Source organism: Cydia pomonella, chromosome 14, assembly GCF_033807575.1.
Source record: "Cydia pomonella isolate Wapato2018A chromosome 14, ilCydPomo1, whole genome shotgun sequence".
Taxonomy (NCBI): Eukaryota; Metazoa; Arthropoda; class Insecta; order Lepidoptera; family Tortricidae; genus Cydia; species Cydia pomonella.
In genome coordinates, this window is record NC_084716.1 from 19,146,699 (window position 1) to 19,169,711 (window position 23,013).

General features: G+C 37.7%; 1 protein-coding gene across 1 annotated transcript in view; it reads left to right on the forward strand.

Annotated features, from left to right (window-relative positions):
* Positions 1-23,013, forward strand: part of LOC133525154 (mucin-2-like) — a 115,014-nt gene that overhangs the window by 80,995 nt on the left and 11,006 nt on the right. Inside the window, 6 exon segments of the mRNA XM_061861417.1 lie at positions 11,534-11,586; positions 17,626-17,894; positions 19,949-20,108; positions 20,904-21,071; positions 21,619-21,797; positions 22,682-22,817. Coding sequence (XP_061717401.1) covers positions 11,554-11,586; positions 17,626-17,894; positions 19,949-20,108; positions 20,904-21,071; positions 21,619-21,797; positions 22,682-22,817 — 945 coding nt within the window. The 5' untranslated portion in view covers positions 11,534-11,553.

The following is a 23,013-nucleotide window of genomic DNA, read 5'->3' on the forward strand; positions in this document are numbered from 1 at the left end:
AAAAAAGGGAAAGAAAACATTTTTTTGTCGAATTTCACAAAAAGACATATAATTTTTTTTTGCTTCTGTTGCTATCAGGAATGCACCGTTAAAATCTCTCGCAATGCTCACGGGCACCTTGTACATACACAATTATGGAGGATATTTCAGATTGAGAAAACACTTAGGACAGGCACTTATTTTCATTCTCAAGCACCCGTCAGAACTGACGTTCAATTTTCGGTACAGTTGCACTCAAAACCTACCGTAATGTACCGACAGAATGACAAAAATAATTAAAATAAACTAAAGAACGTATATGCAGCAGTGTAATTAAATTAATAATTTAAACACATTGACTTGATAAATATCTATTTACCTTTTTAATAATATTCTCAGGAGAAACTTTTTTTTACGAAATATTATGTATATGCCTGAGAAAAGGAAATAACTTGAAAAGATTAAGTAGGTAATCAGTAAAATATAATTTACAGACTGAAAATATTCGCTGAAATCCGAGCTCTATACGACTTTCAGTTGAAAATATACATTTTTAGTAACTCACTGATTCAAACTTTCGCAATTTTTACAAATTATTAATTTTTACAAAGTTTTAAATTTACCTCCGACGTTTCGAGGACGGCGTTGTCCCCCCCGTGGTCTCGCAGAAGACTGGCTAAAGTTGACATCATCAGCTTAATACGCGATGTTTATTTACAATATCAATATATATAATGTATATATACAGAGGATTACTATAACTAGCTTAAATCCAAAATAGGCCCTTGAGGCATTGTACCAAGGATGGCGGTATTTCCTCGTTGTATAGCAATACTGATACGTTGTGCGAGGAAGCCGCCAGCTCTTCGGTCACCAGTTACGTCAACCATACGCTTCGCGATTTCTGCAAAATACTTGTGCGCGCTAACCCATGGACCTAGAGTTTCAACACTTTCAACGCGAGTCCCGTTGCTATAATTTAATCATTTTAATTAACTTTCAATGCTAATGCTACCAACTGTACTCGAACTGTAGAAATTACGAAATGTATCGACATAAAGTTCTTCACAACAGTCATCGACGATGACGGCCCCTGTTATCGATAATATCTCCTTTTCGTTTATTTTATTACTTCTGACACGTGTAATCATCTCCAAAGTTGTGTAAGTGTTACATTGTTATGAACTGACTTTATTGATAATGGCTTTTAAACATACACTTCAGTGTTCTGTCTGACCACGCATTGGAAAACCAGTTTGAATTTGGAATTTACGTGAGAATACGGTAATAGTATTTTATGCAACAGGTACAAAATAAGGGTTCTTAAAATTCAAGGGCCGGAGTTACAAAACGAAACGAAGTTCAGTTTTGTTAGTATGAAGCTGATGGTTCCGGGTTCGAATCCTGGTAAGGGCATTTATTTGTGTGATGAACACAGATATATTATTTGTTCTTGGGTGTTTTCTATGCATAAAATTATGTATTTATTTATACACGTACTATGTATATCGTCGTCTAGTACCCATACAAGCTTTGTTTAGTTTGGGACTAGGTTGATCTGTGTAAGATCGTCCCCAAATATTAATTATATTTTCACATAATAATTTTCCTAAGACAGTACAAACACCTAAAATTATAAATTAAATCAAAGTTAACAGAATTAAAAAATGAAACATCAGTTGTATGTATCCTAACAACACGGTATTTATTTATTTATTATTGGGAAACAAACAGCGAAAAATAATACATATGTTTAAACAAATATAGAGTACACACAAGCCATAACAGTTTCCACTTATAGAATAATAACATTCTTTCCCTCCTAAAACAAGGCCCCCCGCCCCCGCGCGCCGTGCTTCAAATGAATTTGATTTCGATATCACGGGCAATCACATAATTGACAAATAAGTGTTGGAGTAGAAAATTTGTATTTTATACAATGGAGACATAATATAGTATATTACGATACAAGTGCGAAAAATAGGAAATTCGAAACGAGTGGCGATAAATTAAAACACGACCGAAGGGAGTGTTTTAAATCGACACGAGTTGCGAATTACCTATTCGCACATGTATCGTACAACGTTTTACAGTACATATGGCCCTTTAAATGTTCGACACAGTAACATAATATGCTACTTCTCGCACTAGTGCTATAAAGTAGCCCCATATGTACTGTAAAAGAGTTTTCAGTAGAGTGTCTTGTAGGGCAGCTTGAAGGTACTACATTTTAAAAACTAATAATTTCACAATTTTTTTATAATACGTTTTCTAAGAGTCAACCAAAATAGTTAATTAATCAAATTGATGATTAAGAAAATTGATGTTCATCCGATACGAAGTCATCATAACCCAATTCGTCATTCGTTGATATCTTTTATTCTATGTGTTGGTTTTGTTCTTCAAGTTGAATATAAAATGTTTAATTTTTTTGCTACGCTTATAAATTCCGACATATGCTCCTTGACAACCAAAATAAAACAGTGAAAACTCTACACAAGATTTTCTTTCCAGAACATGAGACCAAAGAGAATTTGAAATATCGGTGGATTGTCAAAGAAAACGTTTTAGCCACAGTAAATTTACTGCCATCTTTTGACACATGATTAAAACTTTTAGAACGTCATTTGACTTTGATCCTTAATCTTATACTTATGTGTTCTTGTTAAATATCAAAAAGTGGCGCCATCTAATAGATCAAAGACCAGCATCATTTCGATCGATGGCGCCATAACCTTTAGGTAGTGCCCGGTAAGATGGCGCCACTTTTTGATATTTAACAAATTGAACACATACCCGTGAAAGAATAAGGATCAAAGACAATTTATGCGTTGAGTCAGGAGCTACATAGAGAAAATATGCGATTACGGTCTGGTCTACAGTCTTAATTCAAGTCGACGAGGAGCAAAACTTACTGCTGTGGCGCAGCGACCCGAAATGGATCTTGGCTTCCGACACCAAACACCGCCATACTTCTCTGTCCTAAGCCGTTTCTGTCCAGTCGACGGCGCCTAGTTCGCTAAGGTCTGTTTGCACTTCGTCTCTCCAGCAGTACCGAGGACGTCCAGACGGAGGAGCAAAACAATGGAATATTTCAAAGGCTTTTAAGTTTGGTTAGGCAGATTATTTTTCATATTTAATCATTTTTGTTTAGAAATAAATAAATACCTAAATATTGCTTAGGTGTAAGAATGTCACTTATGTATTACTTTTATTTGTATGCAGCCCAAACGTCTTGACTAATTATCTCTTGCAGAATATCGATTTATTTCATTGTTTGTTTGTCTTTTAACCATTAAGTTTTAACATACATATTATACAGATCTGAAACCAAGATAAGTCCTAATTAAATACTTCTAAACAATACAAAATAACCGATATTAATTTATAGATAACTCCTTGACCGGCTACATTTAGGCTCGCCGTACTTTATGAAGTCGTACGATATTATATTACCTAATTAACATACATACGAAGGCTAGCTAATCAAGTCATAAAGTTCAAGGTTTTTAAGTTTAACTATAGGTGTGTTATGGTGACTGTCAAAATATGTTGAACTTACTCAATTTTTTTTAAGACCGGTGGGTAGTGACCATGCCTATGAAGCTGGTGGTCCCGGGTTCAAATCCTGGTAAGGGCATTTATTTGTGCAATATTTTCTCCTGAGGCATGAGTGTTTTCTATTTACGTATTTATATATTATATATATCGTTGTCTACTTAGTCAATCTGAGCAAAAATGTCATGTAATATCTATTTATTAAATTAGTATTTTTGGTAATTAAAAGAAGCTCTTTATAATTACTGATATTACACAATTTTAACAGTACAATAATTTTATCTTATCTTTCCTACTAAATTCCATTCAAATCACAATTTCACGTAAACAAGACAAAATCCAGTTCATTACCACCACGTTTACAAATTTAACTTTTATCGTAAACTTGTATTACGAATTGTAGATAAAGTGGGCCATGGTCGTGACATCACGGATCCTCCGGACCGGTCCGACTGGTCGCGCGATCTGTCGCACGATTTGTCGGGCAGATAAGGCGAAACACGCGGTGTGGTATTTTGTACAATATAGTCATTCGATTACCGATATCAATAGAGTTATTGTAAAAGAGAAGTTAGTCTAAGGAAAAAATGTACCCTAGTTTGATAGCTGACGCAGTAGATGGCGCAATTGTGCTATATGTTTTGTAATATCTGTGTTGTCAAACATCAACTTTTGAGTATCGACAATAGAGGGCTTGGTCAAGATGACAAATCCCCCTAAACGATAAAATTCTTGCCATTGACCAAAACAGAACATTAAATTAAAATACTACTTACTGACAATAACCCAATGACAAAAATCAACAAATCATCGGACATCGGAATAGACCATTTTAGAGTAATTATCTTCTAACTCTATTATTATCCAATACATTACACAACAATGCGTAAATCCATAGAGCCAAGTATCGATTATTCACAATCCAATCGATTATCGGTAATCGATATTAGACAAAGAGACAATGAAATTAGTGTTTTTGTAAATGTATGGACTGCGAAAAACTTGGGAGATACAAGACAATGCAGACAAGAACATATTATTACTTCGCACCGTAATTAGTTGCTTCACAGTACATTTTTGTAGTTTTGCATATAAGTGAAATATTTTGGTAGTGGTGTTGTTTGTGTCATACATTAGATTAACGTTCGTAATATTATCACTTGTGTTAACATGATATATATTTATTACATATTTCCAGAAGTATATATTCATGTTTATATTGACGACCAGGTCTGGCCTAGTGGGTAGTGACCCTGCCTATGAAGCCGATGGTCCCAGGTTCGAATCCCGGTAAGGGCATATATTTGTGTGATGAACACAAATATTTGTTCCTGAGTCTTTTGGGTCTTTTCTATGTATATAAATAAGTATGTATTACGTTGATTTGTGTTAGATTGTCGCCAAATATTTATACCCCCTAAGATAAACATATTTACTACATTAAATTTAGTACATTTTGATTTTAAACTTGTACCATCGCAAATTGTTTTAGCTTTAATGACATTGATCTTTAATAACACCAAAACAATAATTTAATCAATAAATTATAAATAAAAAGAATAATAATGTACTTACCTATGTATATATACATGTACCGTAAAACTACCCAACTATAGTCCAATACTGCAACTATGGTCCACAAGTTCAAAAGGAAATTAAGTATCTATACCAATGTTCCTTGTGGTTTACTCCTAGTTTTACCTTCCATTTATAAACATACTTTGCCTTAGAACTACAAAAATATAGTAAAATACACACCTGAACGAGAAAAATTGAGTTTATTTGTGGACCATAGTTGGGAGCTTTGGACTATAGTTGGGTGGTTTTACGGTATCAAAAATTTTCGAGATAACTTATGTAGGACCAAAATAAAAACGAAATGCCATAATGTAATTCTAAGCCAGTACCGTACATACCGAGCTGCAGTTTTGTTGCGACCAGCTATCGAAATATATTAGTTTTTTTTCTACAATCGCACACGCACATCTTATGGCTCCTCTACACAATGGCCCAGCGCTAGACTAGCAAGATGGTTATTTGATGGTGATGGTTCCTCTACACCATGGCCCTGAGCTAGACGAGCGAGATGGCCATGCGATGGTTGAGAGCACGCATTATGGAATGGGCCACGTGCCGCGTGTAGTATAGCGCTAATATTAATACACTCGGGGGCAGTGGGATGCTGCACCCTGATAACTTCATTATCCCACACACTTTGTTTAGCTTCACTCCGTGTGTTTGTTGTTTCCCAGTGTCTGGTTGAAATGAAATCGAGCACCTATACCTACTGTTCCCATGACAATGCAGTGACAGACTGACTAAATAGGTAAACAAACCTAGTTAGTTAGTCTGTTATTGCTACTAATGTTTGTTGTTAGCGTAATGTTTATCTAGTCTGCCTATCTAAAGCTATTACAATTGTTTGTAAGAAGTCGCACTCGCACTATAAATATAGCTATAAATCAAGTAAGCAATAACTTACTTAACAATGTTGGAGGGTAGAATAAGTTTTCTGCCAACAAACTGCTATGCAGTTTGGCAGATAAGTGATCATAGCCGATGTAACTTGTCTTTTATAAATAAATTTAAAAAAAAGATGCCCTTGATGTGCGGACGAAAAACCGATACCGCGGCCATCCCATCGCCATCCCGCCGCGCCATAAGCCATCCGACACCATCTTAGTGGGCCAGTAACGGCCTATCGTGTAGAGGAGCCATTAAAACAAATTTCCCAAGTTCAATACGCTACTTTGCACTACACAATTATGTTCTATCTGTACCCCTAGTGTAATTTTTTTCAATAGCGAAACGTGACGTACGCGTTTGCGTTAAGTGTCATTTTGTGTGAGATTTTTGAGTTTCCAAAACGTCCCGCTTGGCGCGCTGTTCAAAATCCCATACAAAATGAGACTTAACGCAAACGCGTACGTCACGTTTCGCTATCGAATAAATTTACACTAGAGATACTGATGTAATTAATATTACTTTTTCTCGTACAATAAAGTGTTTACTTACTTACTTGTCACTCCGTCAGTAAAAACTGCTACGTCTGAGCCGTCTGAGGAAACACGCGGAAGCAGAGGTCACACCGCCGACCTCACGAGGGAGACGGTTCGGCTGCAATTAAACTCGTGATCGGCCATTTTAACTATTACGTATTTACTCGTATTTAGTAAAGGACGGGCGACCCATTCCTTGAATATAATAAAATAATTAATTTATATGTTTAATGGCCCGATTCGAAGAATGATTAAGTCACGTTTAAGATCTTGGAAAGATGTTTCAAATATCGATAACTAAACGACATGTCAAAATTGATGTTTATTTCGTTTCCGCTGTGATCCCAATAAGATATTTCTAACGTCAAAGTGGCATTGGTTGCCGAATCGAGCTGCTTCTATCAATTATACGACATACAAACGTATCTAAATGGAAACTTATCTAAACTAAACCAGAACTTATCGTTATCGTATTTCATTCTTCGAATCGGGCCGTTAGTCATATTTACGGTTGTTAGCCCTTGTGTGACTTGCAATCCGAAGGTCGCGGGTTCAAACCCTGGCTCGTACCAATGAGTCTTTCGGAACTTATGTACGAAATATCATTTGATATTTACCAGTCGCTTTTCGGTGAAGGAAAACATCGTGAGGAAACCGGACTAATCCCAATAAGGCCTAGACCCTTTGGATTGGAAGGTCAGATAGCAGTCGCTTTAGAAAAAACTAGTGCCTGTGTCAATCTCGGGATTAGATGCCAAGCGGACCCCAGGCTCCCATGAGCCGTGGTAAAATGCCGAGACAACGCGAGGAAGAAGAAATCATATTTATCTACGGTTGTTGTTATCCTGAATATCGCATGATACACGCATGATAGAACTTTACACCATGTCCTCAAACGAAAGCAAAGACATTTGATACAACATCCATATATTGCGTAAAGATAAAGACGATTGCTCTGAAAAACCCACACACACATAAACTACCGTCTATTGTAAACATCTTAAAGCAGGTTGCTTCACTGCACTACCACAAGATTGACACTAACATATTCGCTAAAGTGCGTAACTTACGCAGACGTTGGAGAATATGACAGTTTGACACGGCAGTCGTGGTAAGGTTACCTACTGATTTGGGCAATAAGGTAAATCTTTTATCGAAATGTTTTGACCTTTAAGGGTTTATAATACTCGTAGTGTATATGGTATTGGGATTCCGAGCTATGTCGGTATGTTGTAGGGACGTGACGTATTTAGAATGGTGTTTATGACATAAATGGAGTAGTTATACTATTTTAGCGATAGTAATGTTAACTTTGTTTTAGAATTATTCTTCGTAAAAATAAAGATTTATGAGCTTATCATCCAGCGGTGCCCATTCCGCGCATACTCGGGTAGCCCGGATGATCTACGTTGCGGTTTACGGTTAAATTTTTAATATTTTCAATTCTAATTAACGTTCGGGCAACACTGCTAGACGAGACGCCCAATGCTATATGCAGTGGTTGCAAAACTTGCAACGCGCATGTAACTCCTCTGGAGTTGCAGGCGTAAATAGGCTACGGAGACTGCTTACCATCAGGCGGGCCGTATGCGTGTTTGCCACCGACGTAGTATTAAAAAAAAAATGTTGCCTTATAAAAAAAAAATGTTGTATATAAGTTTGCCTATGTCGCTATACGATTAAATAATAGAAATTGATAAATAAAATCTACCGCTAATATCTCCTACAATATTACAAGATTAGCACAAATTAAGTTAATTGGGTCAAAAATGCTCCGGAAAACTGGTGTCTTTTCTGTAACAATACGAAAGTTAACGAATTTGATACATTTTACTGAGGTTTCAACCATACAGTTTTTAAGTAGTAACTAGAACATTAAATCATACCTATAAAGGTTCGGAAAGAAAATAAAGCTTTATCGTCGTATAGTCCTTAACTTATGCAAATAAAGTTGACAGTTCCTATGATATCATAATTATACCCATTTATTTTATATGAGCATTGCTACCAGGAAAAACTAAATTAAATTTGATTTAATACGCATTTTCATTGACAAAGAACCATCAGATTCAACCACGAAATTAATTCTTTACACAGCATAGTTCAAGAACCATCAGGTCAAGGAATTAAACTAACATAACAATTAAACAATTTGACTAGCGGCACCACGGTCCATTCTGATAACTGACACTATAAAGGCCTTATTCGAAAGATATAAGGCTTACAATTGATCGTTTTTTAGTGTTGCTCGCACGGTGAGCGTGACGGATCTTCTAATTGAATTATGCTGTGTTTAATGGCTCACGATCTGATGTCCATTCATGATCTCATCGGCTTCCGACATTTGAAAGCCATGAAATTAATAATGCAACTAAGATATTACTAGTAAATTTATCCTAATATAAATAAACGGCTCAGGACCGCTTCGGCCTCAGTTTCATTTCGTCAACTTCTTAAGTAGTTCTCATTCGCATTTGGTCTACTGTTCCGATTCGCCAGCATTCCTATATCGTCACTTTCTTATCTCGCCCGCTTTCTTACGTGGGCCACTGTAGTAACTTGGTTATATTCCTAATTAGATTACAGTGCCGATTCGTCAACACTCCTAATTCGTCCATAGTGCTTACTCGTCAACATTCCTATTTAGACCACAGTGCCAACTCGTCAACTACATAGCATAGTAATAGTTAGGCTTGGGACTTTTGGATGCTCGCTATGGTTTTAGAATCGACGGAGTCGTCAAAGTCAGTCAAATATATATATATATATATATATATTCCAATGAAACACTGCCTTTAGACTTTACCTTACCGTTTATCCTAGGTCGATAAAAGAACGCGGACGAGTTGGCACTTTGGTCGAAATAGGAACGTAGACAAAAATGGTATATTGACGATATCAGATATTGGACGAGTTGGCACTATGGTCAAAATAGGAATTTAGACAAAATGGGGTATTGACGATATAAGAAAGTGGACGAGTTAGGAAGGTTACGGTTAATTAGGAATTGTAGGGTGACGACATAACACTGCGGACGATTTATGGAGATGACGAAATGAAACTGGGGCCGAAGCGTTCCTGAGCCAAACTTTACCCGAGCTAACGTTTTTTTTTTTTTGGCACCCCCTTTTTCTAACAAGGAAGGGTACCCAACTGTCCGACTCCGATTTGATTCGTTTCGATATATGTTATAGAGTAGTCTAAAATAACGGACACGTATTTTTTTTTAGCTGCCCAAACTCAACCTATTGGGAGAAATTGTCCTCCAAAGTACTAAAACGTTACTAAATCTTCTAACTCCTATAGAAAGTGATGCTCAAGCAACTTGCTAGTTAATGGCTGGTTTGAGTATATGTTTGAAAGCAGCAAAAAATAATGAGCACGTGTTTTGTTATATCGGCTTAAACTCATTTTTTCCTAAAAAAAATCGACATTCGAAGTTTTATTATATCTTATCACTATATAGTTACACATAAAGACGGGTGTTTTTTTAGGAAAACTTGAGTTTAAGCAGATATAACAAAACACGTGTACTTACATTATTTTTTCCTGCTCTCAAACATATACTCAAACAAGCCATTAACTAGCAAGTTGCTTGAGCATCACTTTCTATAGGAGTTAGAAGATTTAGTAACTTTTTAGTACTTTGGAGGACAATTTCTCCCAATAGGGTGAGTTTGGGCAGCTAAAAAAAAATACGTGTCCGTTATTTTAGACTACTCTATAACATATATCAAAATGAATCAAATCGGAGTCGGACAGTTGGGTACCCTTCCTTGTAAGTGCCATACAGACGTTTATAAGAGTCCCTGATTGTACCTAACTTATTCTATCACAAGTGTGTAGGATATTCCAATATTGCCAGAAAGCGCCATCTACCCTGTCCGCGACTGTGGCAAGGAGAGTGTTGGCGCTGTCGCGCACGCGCCAGCGACGCCAGCGACGCCACCCGCTTGCGCGTGATGGCGTGGAACAGCGCTTCTCCGCGAACATACCACTAGCTATGCTGAAATAATGGTCATAATAATTATCTATTAGCAATTGGTTTAATCCACCTGAATAACTTAACTAAAACAACCGGCCAAGAGCATGTCAGGCCACGCTCAGTTTAGGGTTCCGTAGTTACTCTTCCGTCACAATAAGCTAAACTGGAGCGTAAAGTATAGTAAATTGTTAACCAAGGGATGAAACGGTACCTTTCACCCGAGTTAAACAAATAGGCAAATTTGCATAATCAGTACCTAATTAAAGTAAGTCTTTTTACTAATGAAGGGGAAACTTTTTGCGATAACTCAAAAACAGGTAAACTGATCATGTCCGCTATAGTTTTCATTTAATGTCTTTCTTAAGCTCTACTTCCAAGATTTTTTTCATATTTTTTGAACCTATGGTTCAAAAGTTAGAGGGGGGACACATTTTTTTTTTCTTTCGTAGCAATTATCTCCGAATATATTCACTTTATCAAGAAATGTTTGTTGAAGACCCCTATTCGTTTTGAAAGACCTTTCCAACGATATCCCACACTGTAGGGTTGAAGCAAAAAAAAATGTTCACCCCCACTTTACGTGTAGGGGAGGTACCCTAAAAAAAAATTTTTTTAGATTTTATTGTACGACTTTGTCGGCTTTATTGATTTATATATGCTTGCTATTTATAGACGGACATGGCGAAACTATAAGGGTTCCGTTTTATGCCATTTGGCTACGGAACCCTAAAAAGGGGTTTCCCAGACCCTGCTTATAAACATAACTCCTTAGATTTAATTCACATTTTTCTATTGCCTCCTAAGATAAGATAATATATAGATAAACTGCAGAAACGTTACATAATATGTACCTAAACCATTTAAATAGTAATAATATTTTGATTACCACAATAAAATGGTTATTGTTCTATCAATAGTAAACTGAAGAGCATGGATCACTGAGACAAGATTTAATGTCACAGTTGAGTAACGTATTTATTTCAATTGCTTATATTTTTTTGTATTGTTTCAGGGCCCCATGAAGCGGCTGTCATGCGCATAGCGGCACTGATTGCACTTGTGCAGGTAAGCAACATATTTCACTAGCTACTGTCCGCGATTTCGTCTGCGTAGGTGGAATGATAATAATTAATAAAACTACCCTTATACATCCATACCAAATTTTGTCTAAATCCGTTTAGCGGTTTAAGTGTGAAGAAGTAACAGACAGACAATAGTAGATTGTTGACCAAGGGATGAAAGGCACTCATTTATAAAATATTAAACTGGGTAAATTATAAAAAAATAAAGTTTTGAAATACTTAAGACAGATGTATTCTTTTATTACATTCGCGCGTGCGTTCATAAAACCTATAGTTTCTAACGAAAAACCAAGAACTCAAGAGTCCATTGACCCTCCAAAACCAGTAACCACACTTCAAAGTTACCTAACACTTGTCATATAGATACCACATTACAAAACATTTCCACCTTTCGTTGCGCTAATCATGTCAATACTTCAACTATGACCCTGCGTTTCGACTCCTCGTTTCATAATTATATGGAAATATAGGAATCTAAAATTTTAGATTGTATCACTGTTATGCAAATCAAATTACGAAGAGATTTTACGTAACATTTACGAGTATTTGAGTATTGAGACATGACAAAAGAGCTTATAAAAAGCTTTACACGCAAGTCCTAACTGTTCTACGTAGAGATGATACGAATATTCTGCAACTATCCGGTATTTGACCTATTATTTATTTGCCAGAATACAGTGGGTATGTAGATGGTTACATAAAAAGCATGTAAAAATTTATACTAAAACTCTTATGGATTTAATTGTCCGAAATGTTTTTTTTAAATACAATAGAATATAATACAATGACTCTTTATTGCACATCTCAATTCAGAAAACAATAATAATACATCAACTCAAGAAGAGGTAAACAACAAGCGGTCTCATCACTAAAAAGCGATGTCTTCCAGACAACCTAGAGCTTAAGTAGACCTTATGTCTCTTCTTTGTTTTACTACGAATAACTCTTTGGTAGTTAGTAAAGGGCCGTTACCAAATATGCATTTAGTACATTCACCTGTTACCTACATGTCACTCGTGCGCAATAGTAACGCTGGTCTAATAAAGGTTAAACCACATCAGATGCGTACCTAATGCAGCGCGCATGTCAGTTGCGCCTTTGGAAATATGCCAGCTGTCATATCACTTGCTTGACACGACCTACGCTTATAATAGTGGCTTGGCCGAATACCGAATACCAAATATTCGGCGGAGCCATCGGCCGAATAGCCGAATATTCGGCCGCCGAATAATCGGCAAGAAGTTTTACCTAAAATGAAGTAAATTCGAACGCGCGCGTGCATGCGCTGTGCAAGTTGCAACTTATTTCTCGCTGTAGGCAGTCTGATAGAAATTGCGCTTATTCTGCACGACATTGAGGTGCGTTAGATTTCGTCTTGTGTGTAAAAAAATCTTTTGTATTATTTTTCTCATCTTTTTGTATTATCTATGAATATGGTAAGATGTTGAAAATGGAAGCACGTCGATCATTGCACTTTGCGACCTTACTTTTCGGTGTGGTAAATTTTCAACAACCCCAATACCTTTTTAACAAGTTGTCGTTCTCCTCCCGTCCAATGAGAGATGGCATTCGACTTCTCTGTCCGAGACACGGCAGTTCAGCAGCATTTCGTGGCAGTTTTCGCTACTCTGCTACGAAATGCTGGAACAACATACCCCCTCCAATACGTAACTCTAAAACATTACTCACTTTTAAACTTAAATTTAAACAATATCTTTTCAGCTTCCAACTGCCGTGTTCTTCGCGATCCATGCACCTTAGTTAGATTATGATTATTTTATGTTATAAATTGAATTATTTATCTATTTTTAACGAGTTGCCTTTTTATGTATATATGCTTTACTATATATTAAACTAAATACATGTCTGACTTTACCTGTTTATATTTTTATATATTTTTAGATATTCCCAACCCACTCACTTCCGCTTTGAAATTTTTCCGTGCATTAGTTTCTAACTTGTGTTAAATATTAATACTTGCTAAATCACTGTCTGACACTGCCTTTACTGTTCCGAGCTATCTTCTTGCCCTGGGCTCCACGGAAGACCAGCGCTGTAGCATATATATGTTAGAGCATATGCTGAGTGGTGTCCAATTGTAGCCTCTATTACAGCATCATCACTGTAACTATTGCATGTTAGTATAAGTTACAAGTAGTTATAACTGTTTAGTGTACTAGATCTTCTCTCTTACTTTTTTTTGTTTTCTAATGTGGTTCTGTTTGTAGATGGTTTTGCAATAAACGTTTTTCTATTCTATTCTATTCTATATAAGTAGTTTGACTTGTAGTTTGATACTTTTTATACCCCTCGTTTGCCGTTATCTAATACGTGTTAACGTACTATTCGGTATTCGGCCGAATAGTGAAATTGTGGCCGAATAGGCCGAATACCGAATAATGGCCTAATATTCGTTGCATCTCTATTAGACACACACGGTGTAACCAAAGGCAAAAGAAGATTTTTTTTTATATGATATTAGAATAGAATAGAGGTCAAATCAAATTGCTTTGTTTCTCAGAGATGTTGCAAATTTGGATGTAATTAAAGTATCGGTTATCGGCTCCTACAACTTAGAGCGATAAGGACAACGCCAGGTTAGGCGAAAAATCATGAGTAAAAATCTCAAAAAAACATGTTTCGTACTCGACTGTTTCCTCCTCCAAAACTAAACCAAATGTAACGAAATTTTGAGATCTAAATAGTAATGAAATTATCTGTGTCGATCTGTGTTGCTTTTAAGGCTAATTGATATCAGTTTTGAATACCATGCTTGTCTTTGCGGCCTAGTAAATTAGGCCGTTCTTGCATATATTTGAAGTGCACTAGCGCCTTATGCAAAAAAAAAAAATAGTAAAACGGTCCGACAGAGATATTAACAATAATAATCTGTGTAGAAAAAAATCATTGCGCTAGCTTCAAAAACCACGAGGAAACAGTCAAGTACGTTTGTATGGAGAAATAACCACTCCAGTTGCGTCTGCAACCACAGATACTGAGCCCCTAGTGTAAATTTATTCGATTTCGTAACGTGACGTACGCGTTTGCATTAAGTCTCATTTCCTATGGGATTTAGAAACAGCGCACCAAGCGGAACGTTTTGGATACTCAAAATCCCATACAAAATGAGACAACGCAAACGCGTACGTCACGTTACGCCATCGAATAAATTTACACTAGGGGCAGGTCTTTTAATACAGGCCGTTAGCGTATCGTTTCTGAATAGTAAGGAGGTTATAATATGAATGTAGATAAATAACATTATATGGGCGCACTTAGGACTGTAATAGCTTCATGTTGAGCGGCTGGTCAATATGAGAACAATCATAATAAACGGATTCCACTGTAATATGTAAAACAAAACATTACGGGATTGGGTAATAAAACAGTTATTGTACCCAAGTTATGGTACTTACAGATTTTATTAGGTTTATTGGATAATAAACCTATTTACAATCGAAGACATATGTAAACCCTGACCAGTAAATATATGATCACACGCCATATTGCGGTATTTCATTGGAAATAAATATTTCATACTAAACTGAACCGTCACCCTATAGGGACCGTGCGCGTTGGAGGGTCTGCCATCTTGTGGCCTGAATCGGAACTATAAACATGTACATTTACACGTCACGTGTTTTCTTGTGCATAGTAGGTTCTGCCATCTTGTGGGCTACATCGGAACAAAAAAACATCACATTTACGCCTCGCGCCAAAAATCTGACGGCTCCTGTGCTGCCTCCTACAGTTCATGGACGTTCCCTATACAAGAGAATAACAGCGCCCTCATGACAATTATCTTATATTTCTGGTCGGGCTTTATAAGCTTTGACCGCTAATGTATACACTAATCTAAGAATAAACCACTAAATCACTGTCTGACACTGCCTTTACTGTTCCGAGCTATCTTCTTGCCCTGGGCTCTACGGAAGACCAGGGCTGTAGCATATATATGTTAGAGCATATGCTGAGTGGTGTCCATTTGTAGCCTCTATTACAGCATCATCACTGTAACTATTGCATGTTAGTATAAGTTACAAGTAGTTATAACTGTTTAGTGTATTAGATCTTCTTTCTTACTTTTTTTGTTTTCTAATGTGGTGCTGTTTGTAGATGGTTTTGCAATAAACGTTTTTCTATTCTATTCTATTCTATTCTAATATAATCTAAGTATTCGGTAGTGACACTACCTACGAAGCAAGGCCCCGGGTTCAAATCCTGGTAAGGGCATTATTTCAGTGGCTGGTGTAACACGTTTTTTTTTCTTAAACCACGTCGGTGGCAAACAAGCATACGGCCCGCCTGATGGTAAGCACTCACCGTAGTCTATGGACGCCTGCAACTCCAGAGGTGTTACATGCGCGTTGCCGGACCTGTAAAAACCTGTACACTCCTTTTTTGAAGTACCCCATGCTGTATACCCTCGGGAAAACCTCGGCATTCCTGCTCATTCTACACCCGGAGAGTCCGCGTGAGGAATTTCCTCTTAAACCGCACAGTGCGCGACTATTTACGTTGTACTCGTATATGTATATAGCACATTACTAATTACTATACAGGCCGGGAAACGATGCGTTGCAGGCCAAGTAGATATAGGCGGCCGAGCGTAGCCAGCCGGATAAGGATATGCGGCCGGCAACCCCGTTTCGCGCCAGTCAAACTTGCAATGAAAAAAAACGTAGTCAAATAGTTTTATTCCTCGGTTTCCACAGATAAAAACAAATTGCAAATCTACTACTATTTTATTGTTGAATGCCAAGACGTGTCACAATTTGACGTTTAAAAAAAATAAGGTCGGTTAACAGGCCTAGGCATGGCCTAGGTGTATAAGGCTATAAGGCTGTATGAAATTCCATATCACCTTCACTCACCGTACCGGATAGGTACATAGTATATCCGGATCTAATTGGAAGTAAGTCATGTTAACATTCATTGCAAATTTGAGAAAAATAAATGCCCTACATTTAACCAATCTTGAATTTATGCCAGTCAACCGTTCACGGCTGCCTTATCGCGCATCTAATATTTTATTGTTCAAGCAGACAATGCTTTTTGCTCACACGAGATTATTTCCATGTTACACATAGTTGTGTAAAACTGTCATTGATGAATCATTTATGTAGCTGTCGACAAGTTTCAATTGTGCCGTGCTGAGTGATTTTTGATACAACCGTGATTAATTGTACTTACTTACTCCTCTGGCGCAGCGACCCAAAATGTATCTTGGCCTCCAAGGGCTCCTCTACACGATGGCCCAGCGTAGGCCAGTCTGAAGAACGCAGCTATGCGGTGGAAAGAGATAACAATATCACTTGCTCCCTCTAACGCATAAATGCGTCCCTGGGGCTGGAATTAGGCTGGGCCATCGTGTAGAGGAGCCACAACACGACTACTCGCCACTGATCCCGGTCCTGTGCAGTTTCTCGCCAGTTTTCAACCTGGAGCTCGCGCAGAACCGATCGCGGGCGATCGGGCGGTGAAAAGAGCGTTTGAGGGAAAGCCAACAGCACGCCACTTGGCCGATCGACCTAGGTATCGATGGGCAGATGTGGTGGATACGGAATTACGGATCTGCGCGTGCTCCAAGATTCATTTAAGCCAATCTCTATCCCGCTTGCCTAACAAAGCTGGTCTTTGAGCACTTTTTCAGTTGTCATCAAAGCCGATATACTCATAGTTAACTATTTTAATCTGTGTAGTCATGTAATAGATGACCGGTGTCGCCTAGTGGGTAGTGAGGTAGTGACCCTTCTTATGAAGACGATAGTCCCGGGTTCGAAACCTGGTAAGGCAAATAATTTGTGTAATTAACACAGATATTTGTTCCTGAACCATGGTTGTTTTCTATGTATATAAGTATATATTTATCTATATCGTCGCCTAATACCCATAGTACAAGCTTTGTTTAGTTTGGATCTAGGTCGATCTGTGTACGATTGTCCCCAAATATTCATTAAATAATGCAATTGGCTCTGATGGGTCTGTGGTTTAGACTAATTTCATATTTCTTTTCTTCCAGCTGTCGCTCGCTACAGCTTCAGATGGCGAAACCCTCACTGCTGCCGAGCTGAACTACCAGCTCTCTGGCAACGTCCTCTCCCCCTTCTACGAGTCCTCAGAAGAAACGGGGGTCAACTTTATACGCGGCTCGCGAGCTGCTGACTCGCCACAGGCACCTGATATAGATGTACAATGTTCGAGCGATTTCATAGATGTTACTGTGGAATTCGCCGATGTATATGATGGAATCATTTATAGTAAAGGATTCTTGAATGATCCTAAATGCAAGTGAGTATAAGCTCTTTTATTTTTAACAATTATTTATGCGAACTGGTCAGGGGAAACTGGGGTTAACTTCATCCGCGGTTCGCGAGCGGCTGACTCGCTACATGCACTTGATATAGATGTACAATTCTCCTGCGGTTTCATAGATGTTACTGTAAAGGAAGATTTATTGTAAAGGATTTTTGAATGATTCTAAATGCAAGTAAGTAAAATATCAACTATCCTTTTATAATATGTTTGAAACGTCGACGACATAAACCCAACTGAAACAGAGTATTTTACTTGTTAGTTTTGGTATAGAGAAGTAATTGACTTTAAACCTAGCTGTATGTGGTTTTGGTAGGTTAAGTGGGGCATAAAGTGTAATAGGAAGAGCGTGGGAAACTGTATTACGATAATACAATTCACAGCCCTTCACTCTATAATATGAGTTATTAAGTGCATTCGATAATGATCTTGACATAAAGTCTAATTAGATTCTTGTAAGGCATGAAAGAAAAACAATTATTTAACTAAGATTACCTTTTAACGAGCTACAATTTACAGCTGAGTTAAAAAAAAAAACAAATTGGTGGAAGACGAAATTGCATTGATTTTCTCATTTTAGGAAGAAAGTCGCTATTGGAAACGGACACAATTAAGGGTCCCAGCAAGCTCGGTTCTCGATACAAACGTAGTTACGTTCTCATTTTTTCCTGCTCCTCTACTGTTATCTGTCATTTATGCATTCATTAACACGAATATAAGAACATACATAAAAGATTTCAAGAAAAGTCTATATTGTCTATTCCTCATAAAAGCTCTTGTGCTTTTATAAGCTATAATGTTACTGCGATTAATGGCTACCAACCTAACAAAACCAAAACGAATACAGTTTTAAACTAAGTGCATTGATGCCAACTTACAAAATATTCATTTGGTTGCATAGTAAAAATAATTACTTCATAAGTCAGAAACACGCATGTGACACCCGTAATATAGCAACACCCATAGACTACGTAGACCGCTTAGCGTTGCTTGTTAGTCTCCGTAGGCTACGGTGGCCAAAATGGAGAAAAAACTGTCCAAAAAATTAATTTAGCAAGTAGCATGTACCAGAGCCTCATGAGTTACGAGGAGGTGTCGCCGACCGGCCGGCCGCGGCCCGGGGCGGGCCGGGCGCGTAACAAGGTATGCTCGCGCGTCTTGGCTATATACTTTTGCTGTAATTTGTTTACCTAAATTAAGATTTATTTTTGTTGACTCGTAGGAAAAATATTGTATGCAACGTTGTATAAGTAGGTCAAAAAATTCTCGTGGCGTATTCCTTTACAATGTTCGCCTACGCCTTCGGCTCCCGCTCACATTGTAACTCACGCCACTCGCCTTTTTTGACCCTTTTTATACAACTGTTGCATAAAATACTATAAAACGACTAGCTAGATTGCACTGAAACTTTATACTTACAATAGGATAAGGTATATCTATGTAATTAGTTTATGTAGCCTCAGACAGCATAGTAAAAAAAGCAAATTTAAGATTTACATACAAAACTTGTTTTTGCTCTATTTCGTTCGTATTTATAAGGTGAAGCAATATAAACTGATATCAGTAAATATACCTCATGTCATTATATGTGAAAAGTTTCATTACAATCCAACACGTAGTTTCAAAATGAGAACGAAACTCCACAACAAACGAAATTCGGTCTAGCTTGACGGGAACTCTCATTTAAAGTAGGAAAGTTAAAATACTTGCATCTCGTATTTTCGTGACGCGTGGGAATGAACTTACATTTTACATCTCATCACATGCTGTCCCTTCTAGAACCCATACCGATATCCACCAAACTACCATGTATAAGTACCCAGTCTACTCAGCACCATTTATATATTCCAGTGGCGGCGCGTCACAATCATTGGTAGGGAACCCGGAGCTACTTTTGCTTTCCTTTTCTCCATGAACCGATCGTGAAAGTACTCAACGGGCTGAAATTAGACAAGCCGGTGGGAATCGAGTTCTTTGAACGATCCGCCACTGATATGTTCACTCCTCAATGAACTATTCCGTGTTTCCAGATACGTGTCGCTGGGCGGCAGCCAGTCTCGCTACTCGTTCCGAGTTCCGCTGAAAGGCTGCGGCTCCCGTCCGCTATGCAATGCGTGCGGCACCATCGACAACGTACTCGTCTTCCAAGCTGATGACTTCGTGCAGGGCCCGCTTGACTTCGCCAGAAAGGTACTTTTACACTCATCCCCGTTTCTTGCCATCAAACGTTAAACTTTGGCAAGTTTTCATTGTAAAATTATAGCAAAAAAAAAGAAATCATAAAGCGCTGGTGGCCTAGCGGTAGGAGCGTGCGACTTGCAATCCGGAGGTCGTGGGTTTAAACCCCGGCTCGTACCAATGAGTTTTTCGGAACTTATGTGCGAAATATCTTTTGATATTCATCAGAAGCTTTTCGGTGGAGGAAAACATCTTGAGGAAACCGGACTCCTAATAAGGCCTAGTTTACTGTCTGGGTTGGAAGGTTAGATGGCAGTCGCTTTCGTAAAAACTAGTACCTATGCCAATTCTCGGGTTTAGTTGCCAAGCGCACCCCAGGCTCCTATGACCTAAGATGACAATCGAACATCAACAAACACCAAACGAAAATTAAAAATGTGACGTGACTATTTCCACACATTATTTAAGTTTCGATTGACATTTTATATCAACGATTGTCATTTTGGCTAGACCATTCTTGGTCTTTCATGTTTTTATTGCTAATGATTTCTGGCAAGGTGCCCTTGATATTGTAGGTATATATCGGCCAAATTACCTGGTGAATGAAAGAATTGCATTTGAGACAGACCTCCCTTCTACATAAAATGATGATTGTCCACACCGTGTTCTTTTGTCTGTTGTCAGCAGAAGGATTGGAAAACGGAAAAAGTATACTTAAATATCATAAAACAAAAGCAGTGACAATCTACAATTACCCTAAAAATCAAGAAACAAAATCGCGTCCTAATTTATTTTACTACTTTCCAGGTGTCATGCGCCCGCACATCATACGAGCTGTCCACCGGGCAGCGCCAGGAGTCACATACGCTCAAACTAAAGCCTTTTATGGTTGATATGTTAGATGTAGTCGCCGTAGAAGGACCAGCAGGTGGTGTTGAGTGCTGGATGGATATACAGAAGGGTATCTTCCCCAATGTAAGTACAATATTTTCATCAGAGCTTTGGGAATTACATGCTCAAACTGAAGCCAATCATGGTTGATATATTAGATGTTGTCGCGGTTGAAGGCTCAGTCAGTGGTGTGAAATGCTGGATGGATGTATGTCCATATATACATTCTATTTAGAAGGGTAGCTTACCCAATGTGAGTAGGTTACAATATCTTCATCGGAGTGTTAGGAATTAGACATGCTCAAACTGACGCCATTTATAATCGCGGTCGAAGGACCAGCAGGTGGTGTGGACTGCGGGATGAATATACAGAAGGGTATCATCCTCAATGTGAGTAACAAAAGTAATTGGTTACTTGGTGACTGAAGCTTGTTGCAGTATACAACAATTGTAGTAGCATACGAAGAAACTTTAGGGAGATAGAAGAACTTTGAATTGAATAGTCTGTCGTACTGTACTCTGACAATAACAGACAGATTTTTACGCTACCAATTTAACGCTATACAATATTTCATTCGTGAAAAACCAACAATTATGAAATCCAATCTAATAAGTCATAACTCCATTCCAGACGACCCCGCTAAAAGACTCCATTAAGATCGGCGAATACCTGACCATCCTAGTGTACCTGAAAGATGTGAGGAACCAATTCAACCTAAAGATCCACGACTGCTGGGCTTATGATAGTGAGGAGTACGACAGCCCGAAGACCAACAAGATACAGCTTACGGACAAGGAAGGATGTCCCAAGTAAGTTAACTTAGCGCTCTCCTGGTTCTAAAGGTGAAAATAATTTCCGCGTAATTTATTATTTATTTATTTATTTGTATTTATTTGTTTGTAGGTTATAATAAGACCCATTTGTACGATTTATTTAATTTTTTATCAAATTTGGCATTTTTATGTTATATTTACTCTAGCTAACTATAGCTCTTTCAATCCTAACAGGGAAAAAATTATATCCCAAAATTTCCACAGTAACATTTTTCGATCCTTCCATTCTGTTACCATACCATTATATAAAATCTATGAAAATGGTAACGGAATGGAAATTTAATATTGACACATTTATTTTGCTTCTATTAGGATTTAAATACTTTTAATAAAATGGCTCATGAAGTTTACGAAAGGGAGTACCCATGTGACCTTCCAACCCAAAGGGGAAACAGGGCCTTGTTGAGTATTTGTCCGGTTTCCTTAAAATACCTTCCTTCACCTAAGAGCCACTGATTAAAACCTATCAAGAAACTCATTCAGACGCTCACACACGCTCAGATATCAGTGTAAGGGTAAGAGAGATGTGAAATTTAAAATTAAAATAATATATTCTTTTCAATTTAAATTTCAAAGGGCATGTAAGGGCAAAGTCGATTATTAGGTCGAACCATAGTAGTCTCATTCGATATTTAATAACACCGTTAGAGTAATAAGAATAGAGATATGTATAAACAGTAAGGTAAGAGTGAGACAGCGCATTACAAATAAAAGACACTTCCAATATGTCGTTGTTTCAATAATCAAGTCCTTACATCAACACTCATTCACTCATTTGTATTTGGTTTTCACTCTGATTTAGCAAGAGAGTCCAGAAACAAAACACTTTGAACTAATTGTATTTTATTATATTTTTTTAGGAAGAGGAAGCTTATAGATTTGTGGCAAAAGAGCACAAACACTGGCAAGAGCGGCGCCACCCTCATCGCCTACAGTAAAGTGAGCGCCTTCCGCTTCCCTGAGACCGACCAAGTCTATCTCACTTGCAATGTCGAGGTAAGGCATATTCTAAAATACTTTTACTAGCTTTAAAAACATATGAGCGACCTGTTTTAATCTATTTATTGTGTTTAAACTTTTGTATATTTTACTCCGAGGTAGCTTTTGTTGTTTTTGTTTGGTTAACCAAACCTCAGATCATACCAAAATTCATGTAATCGATATAACTCCATTTGGCTTATAATGACACAAG